At 36.8% G+C, this 24,538-nt stretch overlaps 2 protein-coding genes across 5 annotated transcripts in view; one reads left to right on the top strand and one right to left on the bottom strand.

The window, feature by feature from the left end:
- The window catches only part of LOC131434652 (uncharacterized), a 554,689-nt gene that overhangs the window by 97,260 nt on the left and 432,891 nt on the right, over nucleotides 1–24,538 (top strand). The gene's annotated exons all lie outside the window — the stretch shown is intronic.
- LOC131434656 (UDP-glycosyltransferase UGT5-like) lies at nucleotides 511–15,218 on the bottom strand. Its single transcript, XM_058601611.1, has 6 exons — nucleotides 14,370–15,218; nucleotides 14,203–14,290; nucleotides 13,909–14,101; nucleotides 13,438–13,840; nucleotides 12,922–13,367; nucleotides 511–901 (listed from the first exon to the last, which is right to left on the bottom strand). Exons 1-6 carry the CDS (start codon nucleotides 14,544–14,546, stop codon nucleotides 568–570), a joined length of 1,641 nt encoding a protein of 546 aa, XP_058457594.1. The 5' UTR covers nucleotides 14,547–15,218; the 3' UTR covers nucleotides 511–567.

The following is a 24,538-nucleotide window of genomic DNA, read 5'->3' as shown; positions in this document are numbered from 1 at the left end:
CCCTCTCATCATACAATGTCATATCTGACTCTAACGATGAACAAACCACCATACATCAGTTGGAATGACAGCATAAGCCTGTTTCGAATGTTGATATGTTTGACATAACGCAAATCCGAATCCAATCAAACAAGAGGTTGTGCTTGCTGCTCGTTTTTTTATCGTCATCATCAAAACGAGACCATATTAATTTTCCGCGGATGCTGATACGGCAATGGGATTGTTATTTCCGATCCTGTAACGTACTGTCATGTAACAAACAAATCCACCCACAATGAAAGGCAAAGCGGAATGAGAGCCACGTTGTCTCGTGCCTGCTCACTGCCTCCTGGTAAACGAAAACGATGTGTTTTGATCTAACATATCATAGCTGGCGACAGGTGTTTCGAAAACAAGTGCCTCGGATGGACGAAGGATGTTCGGAGCGCTTTTGAAATGTGAGAAAGAATTCGTTTGCAAAACAAATTGAATATCATTTTTGATTTGTTTTTTTTTTGTCTGACAAAAACACATTAATGGTATCTCGAATGCTCTGTCGCAGGTACTTCCAAAATATGTCACCATCCACTAATTGGATTTTTTGTTCGTTGCGATTCCACTACCGACCACCGGTTTTCCACTGCTAGCAGGTATCGTCGGCTTTCGGCGATGAGTTCTCCGAAGAATCACTTGAATCAACGTCGCAATCAATGTCACCGGTACCAGGCAAATTCCGATGAATCCCAGAACGACATCGACCAAATGACGTTCCCAGAAGTTTAGTTTCAAAGCAGCCGTCCGAAGATTCGCTGCTCCTCCGTCTTTCTTCAGGACATACTCAATATAATAGACGGCCTTCGTCAACGGGGCTACGGAATGTTCTCGAAAATGTGAGGAAGCCTTCAGAGCGTTCAGTCGAAATCTGCGAACAAACCAAATGGTAATCATCACAAACTCCGAATACGGTATTAACATAAGTTTAACGCGAGACGGTGAAAAATTTGTTGTTAATTGGTAACTGATTAGTTACGGTGGTTTTTAATTTGTTGCTTATTTTTTGACGAGTGCTTTGCTTCGAGAAATTCATATGAAGTACTCCTCCTAAACAAGCTTGACAATAAATTGAAACCTAGTGAACAATTTGTTTCTAATAAGTTGTGAAAGTTTCGAATTTGTTGTTTCCTATTTGTTTTCAGGAGTGCTTTGCTATGTTTATATGAAGTTAGAAAATTACTCCTGAAACAAGCTTTAAACGAATTGGAACCCAACGAGTAATTTGTTGGTAATAAGTTGCTAATTAGTTACAGTGTTTTCAACTCATTACTTGTTTTTCATTTTTATCAGTGCTTCACTAGGTTCATATAAAGCTAACGAAGAACACCTATTAAATAAGCTTAAAAACAAATCAAAATTCAATAAATAATTTGCTTCTATTTATTTACATAAATATAGTAGATTTATATATTACATATGAAGGATATTATGTGTTCTATTATATAATTCATAGTTCGTAAATTGCGAAAATTCACATAAAATAGTAATTATTGAGCTACTAGTTTATAACGGAAATTATCCATTACACACTTAAATTTTATTGCTGAATCTCAGCAAAAAATGCCAAGATTTCCACAACCGAGTGCTCGGTAATCGTTCCGGTAAAACCTATAATTACTGAGAATCTCAGCAATCCTAAATTTGTCAATAACACCTGAATTTGCTGGTAGTATTTTTGCAGTTAGCTCGGCAAATTGCTTTATTATTGTATGAGATCATCACTAAAGCTAAGCTTGGAGAAATTAGGTATGAACGCTCATTTTAATTCCGAATACAGAAAAGGCAGGTGGGTAATATCAGAGACATAACCGGATTGACGTGAATACGAATTATTTCCTCTAATATAATGCAGATGTAATGACCAATGGAATTTTTGACATCATTTCCATATCCTTAAGTCACCAAAACGCATTTAAACCAATCCACGCAATACATTTTACTCACAAAAAACAAAAAATTGTTCAATGTTGATTTTATTTGCACTCGACTTGACAGAAGTTCACACTGATTATTTTCACTTCCAATTTGCATTTTTCAAGAGTTGAAAAAATTCCATAGCTCTTTTGTAAAAATTTACAGCCCTCAGAAAGGCTTATTTGACGAATTTTCTCCATCATTGTCCACCTTTCGTTGTACTTTGCTCCAATGCAAACAACTAGCTGCTGAAGCGAAACTGCGAACGGTGCAACAAAATTTTACATTAACGAATTTCGGAAAAAGAGTATGCGGATTACTGAACAATCAGGAAAATGTCGTGCTGTTGATCTAATTCGGCATTTTAGTATGCCAAACTCGAGCATCGGTTTTAAATGTATACACGTGACGATTTGGTTGAAGCTTGTATTGAGAGAGAAGCTTCGAAATGAAAAAAAAAATTAGCAACAATTTCAAAACCGTCATAAATTATTATTAAAAATGACTGTACTGCAACTCCATTCTTTTGAAACTTATTTCAGGAGTGAGACTTTGGTAAATTTGCGAAGCACCCATAAAAAAAATATTTTATAAATCATACGTTTTTGAAATTTTTCCATTTTCATATTATGATAGTTTTTCATCTAAAAATCGGTGGACAATTTAGTGTAAAATCGCGTTTTTTGCTTAAATTTGCCACGGACTATTAACAAATCAAAATAATCAAACTTGGGAACGCCGGAGAGGGGATAAAAAAACTCGTACTTCAAGTAAATTTAAGAACATTTTTGATCTTAAAAGAGGTTTTGGGGAATGCTCTGCTACCGCCTTATTTTTCAATAATAATATACAGAAATTTAACTAAATATTCTTTAAATGATGCTTTATTATGTAAAAAAAGTTTGAATAAATTTGCTTAAGATGTTTCTCCGTGAAAAATTACAAAAAAAAAAGATTTTGTTTCAAAATTATCTTTTACTCCCCCCTTAAAGCATAGAAAAGCACTAGTAAAATATGAAAAAATGGCCAATAATTAAAAAAAAACCACCGTAACTAATTAGCAACCAATTAGTAACAAATTATTGGATACATAGCGATTCGTTTGAACCTTGTTTCAGGAATGATGCTTCGTTAACTTCATAGGAACATAGTTAGGCACACGTAAAAATAACAATAGTTATTAGCAACAAATTCAAGATCTCAGTAACTAATTAACAACTAGTTAGAATTCATTTATTCTCTTGTTTCCGATTACTTTTTAGTTTATTAAGTAGGAATACTTCGATAGTATCATAGAAAATTAGCGAAGCACCCATAACAAATGAAGTAGCAAGCATTCAACCTCAGCAACTTATTGGCAACTAATTAGTAACAAATTATTCACAGCCACCTGTATCGTTTGAAACTTGTTTAAAAGATGTGATACGTAAACTTAACAAGGCACTTGCAAAAATTAAAATTAAATAATAGTTATAAATTCAAAGCCACCGTAACCAGTTAGCAACAAATTTTCAGCTGCATTCCGATTTGAAACTTGTTTCACGATTTATGTTGCGTTAACTTCATATGAACTTAATAAAGAACCCGTAAATATTAAAAAGACAGACGAATATTAAAGATTTGCGTAACTAATTAGTAATCAATTAAACAAGACTAATTATTCATTTGGTTTCGATTTATTTCAAGCTCATTTAGTAGAAGTACTTCGTTAACAGGATTTATGCTGCGTTAATTTCGTATGAACTAAAAATAGGCCAAAAATTCGAGTTATAACTAATTGGCAACTGATTGGAAACAAGTTATTCACTTGGATTCGATTTGTTTTCAAGCTTGTGCAAAAGAGATGCTTCGTTAACTTCATATGAGCACCGCGAAGCGTCTATAAAAATATTCACAGAAAAGTAACAAATATGTAAAAAGTAACAAATATATAATCTCTCGTTCCCCCTTCCCTGTCTCTTCACCATCTCGATGGCAACTAATTAGATCTCTGTCGTTTTCAGACATTTTGTTCCCACATCCTCTTTTCACCACGTTTTCCACAATATTTACTTCTCTTTCATTCTCTTCGGCAATATCATGATCACCGCCCACGGAAGACCGCTCCAGTCGAAAACCAGCATGCGGGCCACCCGCCGGGCCTTCGTAGCTTGGAGGCGTTTCCCGCGGACCCACACGGACCAATGCCATCTGGAAGACTCTTGCAACACTCAATTCATCGACCACTGCCGATCACCTGCTGAAAGCTGGATTTACAAGATCCCCAGATGACATAGTCTAATGATACTATTCTAGTTTTAAGTTAGACGTTAATTAAGATTAGAAAATACCCTTGGCATCTTAGAGCTTAAGCAGTGTGCCTAAAATTATATTACATTATTGAATAAAAAAAATATATGTAATCTCTGCAACTTATTGATAAATAATTAGAAACAAATTAGTCACTGCCACTCGATTCGTTTGAAGCTTGTTTAGCAGAGATGAACTTAGCACATCACCAGTAAAAATTTAAAAAAATATCAACTATAAATTTTAAACCACCTAACTAATTAACAACAAGTTTACAGCTGCATTCCGATTCGTTTGGAACTTATTTCAAGATTGATGCTTCGTTAACTTTATGTGAACCTAGCAAAACACCCCTAAAAATAACAATGAAAATAAGCAACAAACTCGAAACCTCTGTAACTATTTAGCAACTGATTGGAAACAAATTATTCACTCGGTTTCGATTTGTTTTCCAGCATGTTCAGGGCGGGTGCTGCGTTAACTTCATATGAGTGTAGCAAAGTGCCAAAGAAAAGTAACAAATATGCAATCTCTGCAACTAACTGATAACTAATTATAAACAAATTATTCACTGCATCTCGATTCGTTTGAAGCTTGTTTGAAAAAAAGTGAACTTAGCAAAGCACTAGTAAAAATTTAAAAAATCGATTATAAATTTCAAATCATCGTAACCAAACAGCAACAAACTTTTAGCTGCATTTCGATTCGTTTGAAGCTTATTTCAGGATTGATGATCCGTTAACTTCATATAAACGAAGCACCAGTAAAAATAACAATAAAAATAAACAAAAAACTCGAGATCTCCGTAACCAAACAACAATTAATTAGAAACAAATTATTCACTTGGTTTCGATTTGTTTTTGAGCTTGTTTAGAAGGAATTCTTCGACAACTTTATAGAAAATTATTGAGAAGCACCTTTAAAACAAAGTAACAAATATGCAACCTCAGCAATTAATTGGCAACTAATAAGATTATTAAGGGGTTTGGCGAAAAGCCGTTTTTGTGCTAAGAGGAACATAACCGATTTCACTGCTCTTTTTCGTTTCGTGCAGAGTGTGCAGAGCAGTTCAAATTAAACTGCTTAGTACAAACTTAAACAATTCAATTCGAACCGCTAAGCAGACGTAAAGTTACCGCTGTTTGCAACCTCAGAAACTAATAAGCAAAAAAAATCACTACCGAAATTCGATTAGTTTTCTACTTGTTTAAATGAAGTGATACGTGAACTTCATGTGAAAATAGCAATAAAATAAAAAAATTGACTAACAAATATACAACCTATGCAACTAATTGGCAACTAATTAGAAAAAAATACTATTCACTGTTTCTCGATTCGTTTGAAGCTTGTTCAGAAGAGGTGATACGTGAACTTCGTGTGAACTTAGCAAAGCACTAGTTAAAATTGAAAAAAAATCAACCATAAATTCTGAGCCATTTTTCTATTTTTTGTTTCGATTGAAGAGGCTTTAACCTTTAGGTTTTTTTCCGGCCAGAAAAACCTTCTGACCCTATGTGCGGGGTTGGGAATCGAACCCAGGTGGGCTACGTGAAAGGCAACGACTTGCCCATCACGCTATACTCGTCCCCCTTTCTGAGCCATTGTAACTAATTAGCAATACCTTATGATAAAAAAAGAACCGGAATTTTCAATTTAAAAGCAAATCGTGTTGCAAAATCGTTCTGTACCGATTAGAGAGATTGCTGTGTTGTTGGGCATCTCTTATGGATCAGCCGAACACATTTTAACTGATGTTTTGGGTTTGAAACGCGTCGCTTCTCGGCTGGTGCCAAAAAGATGAATTTCATTCAAAAACAGCGTCGTGTTGGTGTGGCCAAAGAGATGATTTCCAACGCAGATAGTGACCCCACATTCATCGAATGCATCATAACTGGTGATGAGGTGGATATATGGATATGACGTCGAAACCGCACAACAATCGACCGAATGACTCTTCGAAGGCCGTTGTTCTAAATTTTCATCCATTATAAAAATCGCCACACGAAAATTTTTCAACTTCGTTGTATAGATGCCAAACAAAAACTAATCGTTGATATGCGTCAAAATTTGCCAACGTTGAGAGAATAAAAGTTTACCGATTTTTTTTGATCATAAGGTAAATGTTTAATTGCATTCAAACTGGTTTGAAGCTTGTTTTAGAAATGATATTTCGTCGGCTTCTTGTAAACTCAGTGAAGCACCAGTAAAAATTAAAATAAAACAAATTCAAGATTTTCGCAACTAATTAGCAACTAATTAAAAACTAATTATTAACTTATCTTCGATTTTTTGATGAGAGAGATTAGGAGGTTAACCTCATATGAACTTAGTGAAGCACCTATGACAAAATAAAAAAAAACTAAATTAACAAATATGCTACCTCTGCAACTGATTAGCAACTACTTAGAAACAAAAAAAGTTCATCTGAACTAGTAAAAAATATCAGATATATCAGCTGCATTCCGATACGTTTGAAGCAGACGCGTATACATTGGGGGGGAGGGGGGGGGGTTGGAGATGGCGCGGTAGAGATGACTTGGGTAAAACCCAGTTTTAATGAATATGTCCGATTTAGCCCTGGTCTCCCCTATATTATGAAAACAACACCCGAAATTTTTTTCTGGGTACGCGCTTGGGGCTTTATTGCTTGCTTCAGGATTGATGTTTTGTTAACATTTAAACTTATGTAAGTAAGTGAGTAACAATTTCGAGATCTCCGCAACTAATTTGCCACTAATTAGTAACAGGTTATCCACTCAGTTTCGATTTGTTTTTAAGCTTGTTTAGGATGGGTATTTTGTTAGCTTCATATGAACTTGGTGAAGCACACTTAAAAATATATAAGAAATTAACTAACTAATATGCAACCTCAGTAACTAATTAGAAACAAATCATTCACTGCATTTCGATTTGTTTGAAACTTGTTTAGAAGAAACGATACGTGAAGCTCGTGTGAACTAGTAAAAAGTATCTGATATAAATTCAACACTACCGAAACCAATTAATAGCCAATTTCAGCTGCATTCTGATTCGTTTGAAGTTTGCTCCAGGATCGATGCTTTGTTAACTTCATATGAACTAATGTAAAAATAATTAACGAATCCGAGATCTCTGCAACTAATAAGTCAATAATTAGAAACTGATTGTCCACTTGGCTTCGATTTATTTTTAAGTTTGCTAACTTCATATGAACTTGGCGAATCACCTATAAAAATATTTAAAAACTAGCTAACAAATATGCAACCACAATAACTAAATAGAAACAAATCATTCACTGCGTGATGATTTGATTGAAGCTTGTTTACTAGAGGCGATACGTGAACTTCGTGTAAACTAAGCAAAGCACTAGTGAAATTGAAAAAATCAGTCATAAATTTTAAGCCATCGAAACTAATTAGCAACAAATTATTGACCAAATTCAGTTTGAAGCTTGTATCAGGAGTGAAGAGTGAAATTCGTTTGAAGCTTGTATCAGGAGTGAACTTCGTTAACCTGATATGAACTTAGCAAGACTCCGTAACTATTTAGAGACAAATTATTCACTTGGTTTCGATTAGTTTTAAGTTTCTTTAATAGATGTGCTTCGTTAACTTGATATGAACTCAGCGAAGCCCCTAAAAAATATAAAAACAGCGTGTAACAAATATGCAACCTTAGTAACTAATTAAAAAACAAATCATTCACTGCATTTCGATTTGTTTGAAGCTTTTTCAGAAGAGGCGATACGTGAGCTTCATGTAAATTTAGCAAAGTACTAGTGAAAAATTAAAAAAATATCAGCAATAAATTCTAAGCCACCGAAACTAATTACCAATCAATTAGCAACAAATTATTTGCTACATTCTGATTCGTTTGAAGTTTGTTTCAGGATTGATGCTTCGTCAATTTCATATAAACTTAACGAAATACCAGTAGAATAATACAAAATTAAAATAAACAAATTCGATAACTCCGCGACTAATTTGAAACAAATTCTGCACTTGGTTTCGATTTGATTTTAGGCTTGTATAGGAAAAGTACTTCCTTAACATCATATGAACTTAGCGGCGCATTCTTAGATACACAAAAGAATTGGGCAAAAAATATGCAACCTCAGCAATTAATTGGCAACTAATTGAAAACAAATTATTCGCAGCAGGGGACTGGTATAGCGTGATGGGTTAGTCGATGCCTTTCACGCAGCTCACCTAGGTTCTATACCCCGCATATAGGGTCAGAACGATTTTCTGACCCGAAGAGTCGAATGACCTTAAGGTTAAAAACTCTATAATTGACAAAAAAATATTCACAGCATTTCGGTTATTTTGAAGATGGTTTAGAAGAGTGTTAACTTGATGTGTTAACTTGAAGTGAACTTTAAAAAGTACTTATGAAAAATCAATAAATTCAAAACAACCGTAACTAATTATCAGGTGTACAACTTTGCTTCCGCCGTTTTCCGATAGGTGGCCGTACCGGCTGGGGCTGGTCAAAATACATAGATGATAATGCCTTTAAAGTGAGTGTGTACAGTGCCTAACGAATTGTCATCACCGTTTCAGTGATAGTTGTTCTTGTTTTCGTATTATTCACGCTCGAAAATGTCTGTTTATGTGCCCAATGTTTGCCATTTGCGGGAAGTTTTACTTTTCTGTTACAATTTGAAAAAAATGCAACTGAAGCGCATCGAATGCTTTCAAAAACGTACAGTGATGCTGCTCTGAGTAAAAGAACGTGTCGGGAGTGGTTTCAACGTTTTAAAAATGGTGATTTCGATGTCGAAGACAAACATGATGGTGGAAGAGAAAAAACCTTCAAAGATGAACAACTAGAAGCATTGCTTGATGAAGATTCGTGCCAAACCCAAGAAGAGCTTGCCGAATCGTTGGGAGTGAGTCAGCAAGCCATTTCAAAACGTCTCAAAAGTGGTCAAAAAGTACCTGGAAACGCTGAAACGGGAAGTCTGGCCCCACCCGCCGTATTCCCCAGATGTCGCCCCTTCTGACTTCCACTTATTCCGTTCGATGGCACACGGCCTGACAGATCAACATTTTCAATCCTTCGAAGAGTAGGAAAAATGGATTGCTTCATGGATAGCGTCAAAAGAGGACTCCTTTTTTCGAACCGGGATCTGAAAATTGCCGGAAAGATGGGAGAAAGTTATCGCTAGCGACGGACAATACTTTGAACAATGCATCTGTAAGCACTTTTCGCAATGAAGCTTTTAACTTCGGAAAAAAACGGCGGAAGCAAAGTTGTACACCTGATAGCAACAAATTACTCGCTACATTGCGATTCGATTGAAAATTGTTTCAGGAGTGATGCTTCGTTAACTTCATATGCACTTAGTGAGCTCCCGTGAAAATAACAGTAAAAATAAGTAACAAATTTGGGACGGGTATAGCGTGATGGGATAGTCGATGCCTTTCACGCAGCCCGCCTGGGTTCGATTCCCAACCCCGCACATAGGGCCAGAAAGATTTTCTGCTCCGAAGAGGTGAATGACCTAAGATGTTAAAGCCTCTATAATTGAAACAAAAAAAAAAAAAAAGTAACAAATTTGAGATCTTCGGAACTAAAGAGCAACTAATTAGAAAGGATTTAATCACTTGGTATCGATATTCGTTTGGTAGGAGTGCTTCGTTAATTTCATATAAACTTCGCGAAGCAACCTAAAAAATTTTAAAAAAAATTGCAAATAAACAAGCTCAGTAGCTAATTATACACTTATTAAAAACAAATATTTCACTGCCTCTCGATTCGTTTGAAACTTGTTTTGTAAAGATTATACCTTAACTTCATGTAAATTTGGAAAAGTAGTAGTAAAACGTATATAAAAATTAGCCATAAAAATCTAATTGTAACGAATTATTAACAAATTTGTTTCAGGAGTGTTGCTCCATCAACTTCATATGAACTTAGCGAAGCACTCGTAACAATAGAGAATAACATCAAGACGGTACGATCAGTTTGTTGTAGTTTATTAAAAAGATGGCTTTTTGGTCAAGTGTTGCTTTACAAAAAAAATTATTCTGCGTTAAAGATCAACGTTTCGAAGGAATATCCGTTCATCTTCCGGGCAAAACTAAGATGAAGAGATATTCCTTCGAAATGTCGGCCTTTAACGCGAAATAAATATTTTGTAAAGCAACACTTGACCAAAAATTGAGAAAGGAAGAATAACTAACGAATTCGAGATCTCCACAACTAACTAGAAACAAATTGGTCTCGATTTGTTTTTAGGAGTTATTTGTGAAATTCATATGAACAAAACGAAGCACTCATGAAAACCCCTTTCAATCCACCTAGTGGTGTGATAATGCCTTTCTCTTGCCATTTAAATTTTCTCAAAATACATTAATCATCAGTTCGGTTTCACATCTCATCCAAGTCAGTCGATAAAACAAAACCGGTTGACGGTTTGCTTAAGGAGCAAATGCATCTTGACATTAAACGTGTGCATTTACTTCAATGCAATAAGACCAATAATGTTGCTTACATCCAGTCCTGTAAAGTGTTGGATGCAATTCAATTCGCTAAAGACAATAATAATGTGCACTATGTGGAGCATGAAAATATCAAGTACAACATTCCAGTATATATGGAAGATAGTGCTATAGAAGTGCGTGTGCATGATCTTCCCTCAAGCGTCATCGATCCTTATATTCGCAAAACCATGTCCCAATACGGAGAGATTCTCTCTATCGAAAAAGAAAAGTGGAAGAATTTTTTCCCCGGTATTCTAAATGGCATACGTTTGTTACGCATGCGCTTGAGGAGGCCTATACCTTCTTATGTGATTTTCGGTCAGGATACAAGAATCCCGTGCAAATCACTTGTTACTTATGACAATCAGATGGCCACATGTCAATATTGCCAAAAAGCTGTTCACTACGGTAAGCCATGTGGTAAACTGGACAAGGAGACAACTATACCAAAGGACAACGGTGTTTCCTTCACACCAACCCCAAGCAACCCCAGTACAGCTGTGACAGTCACCAACAACAGTGAAGCATCCCCTTCAACCAAAATATCCAACGTATTCCCTATAGAACAAAGTACACCAGCTGCAGTTAACAGCTTACCATCCAACCAACCAGCAACTGCAAACAATGTACAACAAGACGCATCTACATCAACTAGCAACGAAGTCAACAACAATACAACGACAATTGATGACGAGACGAACCACGAACAAACTGCCCCTCAATCCTCGCAGGAGGAAAATGGAAACTACTCTCCCCCTAGAAAAAGGGTGACAACGATATCCAATTCAAAAAAAAATTATCTAAAACCTCAGCTAAATCGGCCACGTAAAGCTTGTACGCAAATAGGCCTGAAAACCATTTATTATATTCAGTCAAAAGTATTCTGCCGTTTCATAATTGTCCCAAATAACCTAATAGTATCTTTCAATCGAGTCTAAGACTTTCGAATTCGAATCAGGAATCGTCGAGAAAAAAACACTACGTTTTGTCGGTTAAGTCATGTGTAAGATTAAATCTCCCGAACCAGGAATGTTTGACATAATTTTCAAAACTGTTTCAGAGACAACATTGAAGCTTTAAATAAACCTCTAAATTTATTGATCTTTGTTGATTATTTTCGGAAAGCTTGAGCTGATGAGGAAAGTGCAGTTAGTCGATTATGTCACTTATGCCAATATATCTCCGAAGCCGGGAGTGACAGCCATTTGATCTTCAAACTTGTTCAATGAACCAATAGTCGCTTTCAAACGAGCATGTTGAAATCGGTTTAAGCATCTCTGAGATGATTGAGCGTTAAGAAATAAAGTACGTTTTGTCGGTTACGTCGCTTATACCATTATATCTCCGGATGGATATGACAGCTATTCGATATTCGTGATCAGTAACCCAATAGTAGCTTTCAAACAAGCCGAAGCTATTTGAAATCGGTTCAGCGAGCTCTGAAAAAATTGTGCGATAAAAATATCTTTGAAAAGTGCACACACACACACCGACATTTTTCGATCTCGTCGAGCTGATTCGAATGGCTTAAAACGCTATGGGTCTCCGAGACTCCGTTCGAAAGTCGATTTTGTCAACAATTCTGCTATCTTTCTGTAGAAAAAGGCAAAAAGAAACTAACTTCAAAATCACCGTAACTTATTAGCAACTAATTAGTAACAAATGTTTCGCTGCATTCCCAGTCGTTAGAAGTTTGATTCAGGAGTGATACTTCGTTAACTTCTTATGAACATAGCAAAGTACCCGTAAAAATAAATAGAAACAAATTCGAGGATCCGCAACTAGTTAGCAACTAACAAACTTATAAAACCGATACACTGAAGAAGGATGTAAATAACATTCCGAAGTACGTGTATCTGTATTGTAACGTTTGTTATGCTTCATTGAAGTGTAGTGACTTTGTGAAAGTGTAATAACGTGACAGTGAAATAGTGGAATTAAATGGTACATAGATAGTGCAACTATTGAATATATTCCGCTAACAGTTCCAGGTAAAAATAGGAACTAATTAGGATCAAATTATTCATCTGATTTCGATTTCTTTTAGGGTTTGTTAATTAGGTTTCTTTGTTAACTTAATATGAACTTGACGAAGCACTCGTAGAAAAATGCAACTAAATGAAAACCACCATAACTTATTAGCAACTAATAAGCAACAAATTATCCACATATTTGCGTTATTATTCGCTAAGTTCATGTTGCTCCGAAATCAACTTACGATTTATCCTCCAATATTCGTTTGATCGAACTCAGAACCAACTCCTCGCTGATGTTCTGATAGTTCAGCTTTAGGCCGTAACCAGCCCGGACAGCTCGGTCTACCAGAATTTCCTGGTCACCTGCCAACGGCAGACCAAGAATGGGCTTCCCGTAGTACACCGATTCCATCATTCCCAGCAATCCACCGTGGGTGATGTGCAGTCTGACGTTTGGATGAGCCAACAGTTCCTGCTGCGGCATCCACGGACCGATGATGATGTTGGATGTTTGGTTCGCCAGCGTCGCATTCTCCCACTTCCACAGGATCAACGTTCCGGACAGTTGGGAAAATGCCGCCGTAAAAGCTTTCCGTACGTTGGCTGGCAAATCCGTAGATTTGGTGTTTGCTCCTAAGCTGAACAGGATTACACCGTTTTTGGCGGCCTCTACCCAGTCGATGACGTCCTGAAAAACAAAAAGAAAGAAACATTTTCAATGCACGTCTAAATGTTCAAATGATACTGGCGACTACTACCTCCGATAAGCCAGATTCTTCGAACTTTCTCAGGTGAAGGCCTCCGATTTCGATCATGCTAGGTACCATCGGGCGAGGATAGTTAATCACCGGATGTGAGTTGACTAGCACCAAGCTTACATTGTGGATCAGATCCAACAACGGGGGAAGATTTTTCCTAGCAAAGTGCCTTTGGTAAACCGCTTCCTGTGCCGGAAGATACAGATACTTGTAGTTGAACTGCTCCGAAACGGATACCAGCGTATTCCATAGACGCTGAACGAAGGACATTTCATCCGAGTACCCGAGGTCAGCGATGGGATTATAGGCCGGATTGTGTGGATTTGCCACCATCTCGTTGATGAACTTGTTTGCGGCGGTCGAACTGTACACGATCGCTGGAATTTGATAGTGCAAAGCCAAACTGTCGCCGAAATTATCGCCCGAAATTTCGATAACCAATAATAATTTTTCGCAATTATTGATTCTTACCCCAGCAGACTATCCGTCAGCACCTGATCCAGAATCAGTAGATCAAATGTTTCGTTTGACTCGAGCAAGTCGCGCACCTTTTCATGCCCGAGAGTGTAATCCGCCATCGCAGCCGTCCCGTAGACCATGTTGTTGTTCCCGTAGAAGCTGGATTTGTCCCACTTGGTGAAGATGTTCGTGTTCATACCGTAATCTAGCGCGATAGTCGAACCATGATTAATTTACATTCGGCAAGCAATCAAACGTACCCCAGATAGGAACGCTTCAAACTCATTTCAATTACATTTCACATACCTTCGAGGTGGGCAAACATGCCGTTCAGTTTGATTTGTTTGATGTTTTCACTGTCATAGTGAACCTCGAACGGACTCACCACTGTTACCTGTTAAAAACGGAACGATTCGGAACTAGAACTAGCACCACAAACGAAACCAAATCAAACGTGCTGACGTCTCTCTTACCCGATGACCACGCGAAGCCAGTGCCTCGAACAGTACCTGTCCGAAAAGATAATTGGTTTTGCTGGTGCTTGGAAACACTGCTAGAATCGAGGATCCGCCGGAGGACTTGACGCAAAACCCTGCCAATAACGTACAAACTGATGCCACTACAACCGTCGAGAATGAAAACGCTTTCATTTTTTTTTAGATTACGCAGAACGTCAAAATTGCTCTGTCCAATTGTTTCGGTACCCGACCGACTAAGCTGAACCCATGAAGTGGCTTCGGACAACAGACTTTGATAAGAGTACCATCGCACCATGATAAATGTGTTCCCCGTTCCGATAACGTACGGGAGACGCTGCGAATAAACGTGGGACACGTTTGTTTACGATAAGATTTTTACGCCGTGATGTGGAACTGGTCAAATGCAGTTTTTTTTTTGTTTTCGGTTTTCTAAACTACTGATGCGACTTATTGTAACAAATATCAATAGTATTTATTACGGTCGAAGTTAATTTTTATATCTCAAAGCTGATTCAGAAAAAAAATCTGAGACGCTGAACGTAGGAAATCAACTGGTTGTTTTGTTGAAATAAAAACAGTTGACCAAAGAAATTCAATGTTTCTACACGGAACCACCCGCGATCCCATTTCAACCAGAATATTAGTTGATTTTCTGAATTCGATTGGTTAAAATTTGGTACAACTAATCGATTGTTGATTTAACTAAACTGTCATTTTTGTTTTTCGATTAGCAGAAACGATGGTTGAAACAACTAATTTAACTGTTTGAAAAAAAAATGCTGTCAATTAGTGAGGACACATACCTTTCAATTTCAACAAATATTTTAGTTGAAATAACTGGTGTTGTTATTGAAACCAAATTCTGTTAGTTGAAAAATAAATCGGTTTTATTTGTTTTAGACATTGCAAATAGTTGAATCAATTCGAACAATGTGATTGATTTGCGAAAATTTTAGTCAATTTATATGAGCTTGGGTGCATCAACCGCTGGGAATTGGAATTTTGCGACGGCAATTCAAACGCGCCATTCAATCGCAGCGCGTTCTGTGTGTTTGAAACCCTTCGCTCCTGTCACTTTCATAAATTAAATTCATGTCTAAAAGCGTTTTATTGCTAATGCATGAACATCATCATCGGTATCAAACAGCTGGAAGTAAAACAGTCTGCTGGAATAAAATTTTTGCGCATACCTGAGAGATTACGAGATGATCATTCATTAACATTTTCTAATTTGTCACCAAATCTTTTTCATCTTAAACATGGTTAACTTTATCACAACACCGCTGTTAGATAAACACTTTTTATCATAAATTTCTCAAATCGAATGAACACAATTTCACCAAACGCTTTAACCATCGATGTTGTTTTCATTGACATTTTGAAGCGACGCGAACAGAGTTCAACTAAAAAAGTTGTTGATTTTGCATTGCAATTATTGTTTTGCTTTCAATTGTCTCCGGCATTTGACAGCATTCAAAACAACATATTTTTCAACTACTTGAATATATGCAAATCAAAAACCATATTGGTTGAATCAAAAATAAATTAGTTAAATCAACTATCGCAAAAATCAAAAACTGCGATATCGCAATTTTATGATCGAAGGGTTCTCCGTGTAACACTGTCAGGAAACAATATCAACATCCTTATTCCGTATCAATTTCGATTAAACGACATTCTTTTATTTCATACACCACTTCATCTTTGGATGCATTAGCTTCTGGTTAGTTAACTTCAGCAGATATTTTATTTGATACTTTTTTTACCGGTAGAGCATTCTTTATTATCATTGCTTCTGAAGCCTTTCTTGACTGGAGGGGTAACTAACCAAATCTAGCCTACACGCAGTTGGGAGAAAAGGATCGAAAACGTGACTTTACCCAATAAGGGAATATTTTCAAAGTGGGTATTTCTAATGCAAAAATGTTAGTTGTTTTTTTTTATAACAATTTTTTATTCAGGCCAATTCGCGTACAAGCTTTACGTGGCCGATTGAGCCTTGTTTTTATTAGATAAAACAAGTTTTTTACCATTGGATCTCGTTGTCACCCTTTTTCTAGGGGGAGAGGAGCTTCCATTTTTATCTTGCGATGATTGAGGGGCACTTTTTTATTTATTTATTTAAAAAGATATTTTTATTCAGACCTATTTGCGTACAAGCTTTACGTCGCCGATTGAGCCGATTTTTTAAATAATTTTTTTTGGGTTGGATCTCGTTGTCACCTTTTTTCTAGGGGGCATTTCCCTCCTGCGAGGATTGAGGGGCACTTCGTTCGTGGTTCGTCTCGTCATCCATTGCGGCATCGATGGTATTGTTGTCGATTTACGTCTTCTTTTCGTTGCTAGTTGCTGTAGATGCACCTTGTTGTACATTAGTTGCAGTTGCTGGTTGGTTGGAGGGTAAGTTGTTAACTGCAGCTGATGTACTTTGTTCTACAGGGGATAATGATGGATTCGTTGAAGGGGTTGCTTCATTGTTGTTGGTGGCTGTCACAGGTGTACTGGAGTTGCTTGAGGTTGGTGTGAAGGAAGCACCGTTGTCCTTGGGTGTAGTTGTCTCCTTGTCCAGTTTATCACATGGCTTACCGCAGTGAACAGCTTTTTGGCAATATTGACATGTGGCCATCTGATTGTCATAGGTAACAAGTGATTTGCACGGAATTCTTGTATCATGACCGAAAATCACATAAAAAGGTATAGGCCTCTTCAAGTGTATGCGTAGCAAACGTACGCCATTTAGAACAGCGGGGAAAAAATTCTTCCACTTTTCTTCTTCGATAGAGAGAATCTCTTCGTATTGGGACATAGTTTTGCGAATATATGAATCGGTGACGCTTGAGGGAAGATCATGCACACGCACTTCTATAGCACTATCTTCCATATATACTGGAATGTGGTACTTAATGTTTTCGTGCTCCACATAGTGCACATTGTTATTGTCTTTTGCGAATTGAATTCCATCCAACTCTGTATAAAACTGGATGTAAACAACATTGTTTGCCTTATTGCATTGAAGTAAATGCACACGTTTAATGTCAAGATGCATTTGCTCCTCAAGCAAACTTTCAAGTTCTCGTATCGAAGGTCGAATTTTGCACTGCCTGAAATCAACAACAATTGTTTTCTTTCGTGTCGGCGGTAGCTTTTGTTCGTTGGGTCACTCATTTCGAGGTCGTTCTATTGTTCACTACACACTACAGTACTTGGTTTCTTCTGTCCCGAACGTAAGCGGTTTTGTTTCATCGACTGACTTGGATGAGATGTGAAAGCGAACTGAGGGGCACTTTGTTCGTGGTTCGTCTCGTCATCCATTGCCGCATCATTGGTATAGTTGGTTTCCGTTTTTCCTTCGTTTTCCTTGTAATTCGCAGTCTTGGGCTCGTTGTTAGTTGCTGTAGACGTGCCTTGTTGTACATTAATTGCAGTTGCTAATTGGTTTGTTGGTGAAACAGGAGTACTGCGCTCACTATTTTGCGTTGTTGAGCGATGGTCCTAGTTTTTGTTTGAAGATGTCTTTTTCGCAGTTTCAGTGCAAGGTTTGCCGTAGTGTGCAGGTTGTTCACAAAACTGACATGTAACCAGGTGATTTTCATACGTAATGAGCGTTTTACACGGATGTATCCCGTCTTGATCACAAATGATGTAAGATGGAATTGCTTTACGTAGTTGCATACGTACCACTCGCACGCCATTCCGGATATCCGGAAAAAATTCCGCCATAATTCCTTTTCGATGAAAAGAACTTTACCGTACTGCGACATACTTTCCCGAACGAACTGTTCGCATTGTCCATGTACACAGGGATTTTATATTTAACATTGTCATGATCAACACTGTGCACCCCGTTATTAACCGAAACAAATGCAATTGCATCTATTTCACGTTTGAATATAATGTAGACACAGACGCCTTGTTGAATTGAATCTCACTTTTTTTTTGAAATGGATACAAATTGAATTCGGTCTTGCAGGCCAAGTTTCAGGCTTTGTTAAATCGTGTTTGCCCATTTCGTACACTCTATTGTTCACTACACTGTATTGTCTTTGTTTCTGTCGTTGCGAGCACGAACTGCAAAAATGATAGTTATAATAGCCGCGAAATTCACTTTCATGCCCATTTTTTCTGATGTTACTTCGAAGACTGACTGTGAAACTCTGAAAAAATGAATTCGACTAATCCAAAGGTACTCCTGACATGTTCATAAGTCCGATAAATGTTTTACAATGACTGAGAAACTCACAGAAAAAATATTTTTTCAGAAAAAGATGCGCTCAAAGGCACGACTCGGACCCGCGTTCTTATGCAATCCGTGCATACGCGTTTACCTTTTTCGCCACCCTGAGCTGTGGTAAAAACACAGCATATCTTTTTACAAAACTCTTTTTTTATCCACCTAGTGGTGTAATGATACCTTTCTCATATTACATCTTGAATAAAATAAGAAACTTTCTTTGGGTGTAAACTAACATAACCTATTCAATTTGTAAACATTAATGCAAGTTAATAAGATTTTTTCTTTATTTTGCATCGTCGCACTAAATGATTAAACACGCATTAAACCAGTAATCTATGAGACTATAGGAACTTTTATTTGAGTCTAAGTTTGTGGAAATCGTTGAAATCATCTCTGAGAATATTGAGTGAGTCTCGTTTTAGAGTTTTAGACAACTATTTCCGGTTCTTCTAGAACCGGGAACTTGGACCAGTATAGCCGAAGTCGGTTCGTTTAGTAAGTAACTAATATAACCTACAAATTAAATCAGTTTTGAGTCAAATTTATTAGAATTTTACCCTCTTCTGCATCGTTGCTCTAAATGACGGTGTGCAATTTTAAACACACTTTACCCTATGAAAGCATGATAAAATTCAATAACAACCTATGGGACTATGATATTTTTTTTATTTATGAGTAACATTAGTTGACACATACTCACACACATACATACACACTTAGACTTCCGGACCAATATTCACTAGTCGATTTTTCAAGTGATTGCATAAATTTTTTATATGAGAAAGGCAATAAGCGTACTTTTAAAGAAAAGCACCGTTATCATGATAATGATATGAAACATACAGATTTAAATGTGGCAAGCCTGCATGCTATACGAACAAAGCACGCTGCGAACGGAGCAAAGCCGCACTTACCGACGCGTTTTGCATCGTCATTTTTAATGACGTTTTGAATGTTTTGACACTTATCGCCCTATAATTTCGGAACCAGAAGTCGGATCTGAATGAAACTATACAGTATATTTTAAAACAATGAGAGCTTTAATTTTAATCTACATTCGTGAAAATCGGTTCAACCGTTGCTGAGAAATCGAAGCGAGTTCCGTTTTTGAAGCTTTTCTTCGCTATTATTGGTACTTTCGGAAGTGGAAACCGGGGAGTAGTAGTCCACTAACTAACAAGATCTGCCAACTAGATAAATTTAGCAGTAAGTTTCATAGAAATGTGCACCTCGTTTCGCTATCGCTTTTGGAAAAATACTCATGAAATGAAAAATTTTCACTACTCGCACTGTAATACCGGAACCGGAATCGGATCTGGAACTTTTTAAAGAAGCCTTTTATTTGCCTCTTAGTTTGTGAAGATCGGTCAAGAAATTTCCGAGAAAATTGAGTGCACATTTTCTCATAAATTTGCACATATTTCCATGTAATTCTGGAACCGGAAGTAGGATCCAAATGAAACTCAGGAAAATTATGTGAGGCCATTTCCTTTGAATCTAAGTTTGTGCAAATCGGATTAGCCATCACCCTGTAATTCCGGAACCGGAAGTCGGATAGGGATCAAATTAAGTAGTACTCTATGGAGCCATAAGACCTTTCATTTAAATCTGAGTTTGTGAAAATCGGTTCAGCACCCAAGTAACATTTTAATGTTAATGAATACTTGTAGCTGCTCTCAATTAAATTAAAACTTTAAACTCCACGAAAGCCTACTGAAAACCTCTATAAAAGTATGTTCCTGCCAAGTGGACCATTCTTCATAAGGTTTATAAAGCGAAGTGAAGAATCAGCATAAACCTGCGAAAAAACTCCAAATTCAAGAAAATTTGGAACTTACTTTACGATCAACATTAAATTTATTCGGATGGAATGAATTCCGCTATGAATAAACTGTCGTTTCCATGATATTTTTCTTGACTATGTGTGTTTCATGTCTGCTTTGAATGGAATCAGTAAGAATTTATTCGATTTTGATTACGATTTTTAAGGCTTTTTCCGAACGTAAAAACTTCATGCGCTTCTATTTTTATTGTGAATGTATGAATAACAATAGGAATTATAACTAATCACCTTGAAAAAAATGCGTTTTTTCGCAAAAGTTTTCATGATTTATGAAAATTATATTTTGTGATTCATCGTCATTTTTGTATAAAACTATTTCGTGGCGTTAAAACTTCTGCATACGTTCTGAAAATGAATTATGAAAGTCCATCATGTTTCCTTGTTTTTGCATTTCGAAGTTTTTTTGATGTCAATAAAAGCGACGGCAAAGAACATCATAATGGCGGCCATGAAATTTTATTTCATGCAAATAACACTTAACCTAAGAAGCAATAAATCAAATAGCCCACAACAAATGTGTCATAAATGTACTTCGAAACCCTCAAATTGGCTCTGAGTGAGACTGTCATCCAATGAGCACGCACACACACAAAACTAGATTTATGAAAGAATTTAACTGACAATAATGTTTCAAAGAAAATGTTTGAAAACAATATTAAGAATGTTTGCATGGTTTTATTCTAGTACTATGTAAATTCTAGTAAATGTTTTATTTTTAGTCCAATTGTTAGTCTAGGTAAAGGGTTTTATAGAAGCTTTAAAAACTATGATATTACTTGTCAAAAGAGACACTTATTATAGTTGTCATAAAATAGGTAGTGATTGAAAAATCAATTACAAAACTCCTATAAATTATAATCGAAACCTTAAGGCATTCGAATTGTTACTTGGGTAATCTCTGAGAAAATTGAGTGACATTATTTGTCACATACATACACACACAGACATTTTGTGATCTCGACGAACTGAGTCGAATGGTATATGACACTCGGCCCTCTGGGTCTCAGTTGTAAAGTCGGTTTCCTCAGCGATTGCATAGCCTTTCTATATGAGAAAGGCAAAAACACACCCCTTATTTCAATTTGTAGGTTATGTTAGTTAGGGAGCAAGTCATTTCGCCGAAAATCGTTTCGCCGAAAGGGCTATTTCGCCGAAAGGGTCATTTCGCCGAGAGGGCCATTTCGCCGAAAGGGTATTTTTGAATACAAAACATAATTTATTAGGAAACTGCAAATTCTGGTTATTCATCCAAAATATCTATTTGTTTTTATATCTCCTGGATAATTGATGTGGCGGCACAAAGCTGCCGAAGCAACACCAGCTGAGTTGGCTGCTGACCCGCCGTCGGAGGCGGCGTTCTCTTGCATACAAACCTGTCTCGTTTGCCCGGTCTACTCAAAGCTAGGTTTCATTACTTCAGTTGGGTCCGAACGATTTGTAGAGAGGTCGGATAGCATACGAACAAAACGATGTGGCGAAATCGCATCCACCTTATAATCGTCGTCCGAAAGCAAAAAAGGTATGCAAGCATGATGAGTTTTCCTCATTGCTTTCAAAAGTTCGAGAAAACTCTTTGATGAGGTTATTTCTCACTGTTGAAAATTTAATACAAAATTGCTAATCATATTTCTGATGGTATGAATTAAAATCTAGCCGTTCTTCATTGCGAAAATTTTGTAAAGGTATGACATGTCAAAAACAAAATAGAACCTCCTTTCTTGAAATAGTCGAACGTCAAGCTTCAGTGTCGAGATTTAATAAAAAAAAACCTGTTTTAATCCACCTAGTGGTGTAATGATGCCTTTCTCATATCAATCATACTATCATATATAATACTGTGGTATTCTTCAAAATAATTTTCTTCGATTCCTAAAAAGAATAACCGAAATCAGTTTGTTTGACCGTCTACTGTTAAAAACTATTAATTGGAGAAAATTTGAGGTCGATTTAAAAAACTTTTTACGGTTTTTCGCCCTTTCCAGTGCTGGTATACAATTTTTAACACACTTTACCTTATATTTTCGGATCCGGAAGTCGAATCCAGATGAAATTCAGGAAATACGTATGGGACCACAGGACCTTTCATTTGAACCTAGATTTATGAAAATCGGTCGCGCCATCTATGAGAAAAGCTAGAAAACATATTTTCATTTTTTTGCACATTTTACCCCATAACTCCGGAACCGGAAGTCGGATCTTAACAATATTCAGGAATTTTGTATGAGACTACAAGACCTTTCATTTGGATCTAAGTTTGTGAAAATCGGTTTAGCCATCTCTAAGAAAAGTTAGTGCAAAAAACGTTACATACACACACACACACACACACACATACACACAATACATACAGACATTTTGCGTACTCGACGAACTGAGTCGAATGGTATATTACACTCGGCCCTACGGGCCTCGGTTCCAAAGTCGGTTTTCTCAGTGATTGCATAACCTTTCTATATGAGAAAGGCAACAACAGTTTTAAGGAGTGTATCAGAGCCAAAATTCGCCACGGGTTATCAATGGAAGAGTCCAATCCAACAGTGTTACTTTCGTGTTTTTACCATCACATTCGCAAACCATCGTATTCAAAACAAACGGAAACAGAGCGTTTTTGAATTTCACTTCAATAAAAGAGAGACGACTAGACGAATTCAAAACATCATCTGCAGGGAAATCCAGTCGACTTTGTAAATTGTAAATCGTTTCTTGTCATTATCGATTCTCGTAGCATCGGTTTAATATCGATACTGACCAATGTGCGGTTTTTCGCTAAAAACCAAAAACAAATGAAAGGGGAAACAAAAGAAAGAACACGATGCAGAAGCTATTGTTTCGCTTTTTGCTGATGACTGGACATGAATATTGCTGTCACAGCTTACAAGTGGAGCTGATGGTGACATTCATTTTTCATCATTGTTGCCTGTTTTGAATAACTGAAAACGACTTTTATCTGCCCTGCCTGTATTATCCTTCGGCAAGAGAACACACGTGATCACCAGACAAATCTTTCTTCTGGCCGCACTGAACACTGAATTGTGCAAAAGTTCTACGCAAATGGTTTGCTTTTCGAATTGTGTTTCATCCAGTGCGGTAAAATTTCATTTTCAATCGAACAATATGAAAGAAAGATGAAAATGAAATTTATGTCAACTGACCGTCACCACATTCCTACTAATTCATTTGAATTTTGCTGCCATTTTCAAGTGAAGCTGCCAGAATTTATGGTTAGTTGAATAATCGTGCCTAGTCATTTGAAGTTTTGCTTGCCTAGTTTCAACTGCCAAGTAGTCTAGCTGCTTCATTGTCTTCGCTATTGGTAGTGAGCAAGTTCGAATGAATAGAATTATAAATGGAGTAAAGTATTAAAAATGAAAACTGAAGGAGGAAACTATTCATTTATGTATATTCTGTGAATGATATTTCAGCTATTTATTCGAATATTTACATGAACCTCATTTGAAGGCCGCTCTCACACTATTGAAAGAGATATTTTGTTACTTCAAGAGATCAACTGACGGTGGTAAAACTGAGCTTCGATTGGAAGAGAAACGAGTGAAGAACTGTATACTGCCCGTTCGGTAAGTCAGCGAACGTTGTGTGTGTGTCAGAGTGTGAAGTTTAGTGCAGTAGGGTGATCGTCAATGTGTTCCACATTCAGTTTCATTTGAATTGAATGAAGTTTTACTGCACTGTTCATCACGTTCAAAGTATTGGTAAAATAATTTCTCCGCATATGGGCATGTTACAGGTTCGAGTCCCGTGTGTTTTTTTTTTCGCAAACTCTCTTTTCTGCAATTTTTATCCATCAGTTCTTTTCCAGTGCTCTTATCATCAAATACTGATAAAAATGCTAATCTATGTTCCTGACCCTTTCATGAACCCAATTATAGAAAAATAGAATGTTAGTTTAATTGGAACTTGAAATAGATTTAGAAACACTGGTCAAGATTGAAGTTGATGTTTTTTGCTGTAACGATAAGAGAACATTATACAAATTAATCAGAACAACTAGTGGAAAATGCACTCGTGGGAAAAAATTAAAATCTCCGACATCCGCTATTCGAACAAAACAAAATAATTCTTACCTAT

This window comes from Malaya genurostris, chromosome 3, assembly GCF_030247185.1.
Source record: "Malaya genurostris strain Urasoe2022 chromosome 3, Malgen_1.1, whole genome shotgun sequence".
Classification (NCBI taxonomy): Eukaryota; Metazoa; Arthropoda; class Insecta; order Diptera; family Culicidae; genus Malaya; species Malaya genurostris.
Note: the sequence above shows the minus strand (reverse complement) of the source record. Positions and strands in the feature narration are given on the sequence as shown.

Coding starts and splice junctions, on each gene's coding strand:
- LOC131434656 (XM_058601611.1), bottom strand. CDS start 14,546: ATGAAAGCGTTTTCATTCTCGACGGTTGTAGTGGCATCAGTTTGTACG. Junction 14,291..14,369: donor TGGCTTCGCGTGGTCATCGG/GTAAGAGAGACG, acceptor CGTTTTTAACAG/GTAACAGTGGTGAGTCCGTT. Junction 902..12,921: donor CGAATATTGGAGGATAAATC/GTAAGTTGATTT, acceptor GTTTGTTCGCAG/ATTTCGACTGAACGCTCTGA.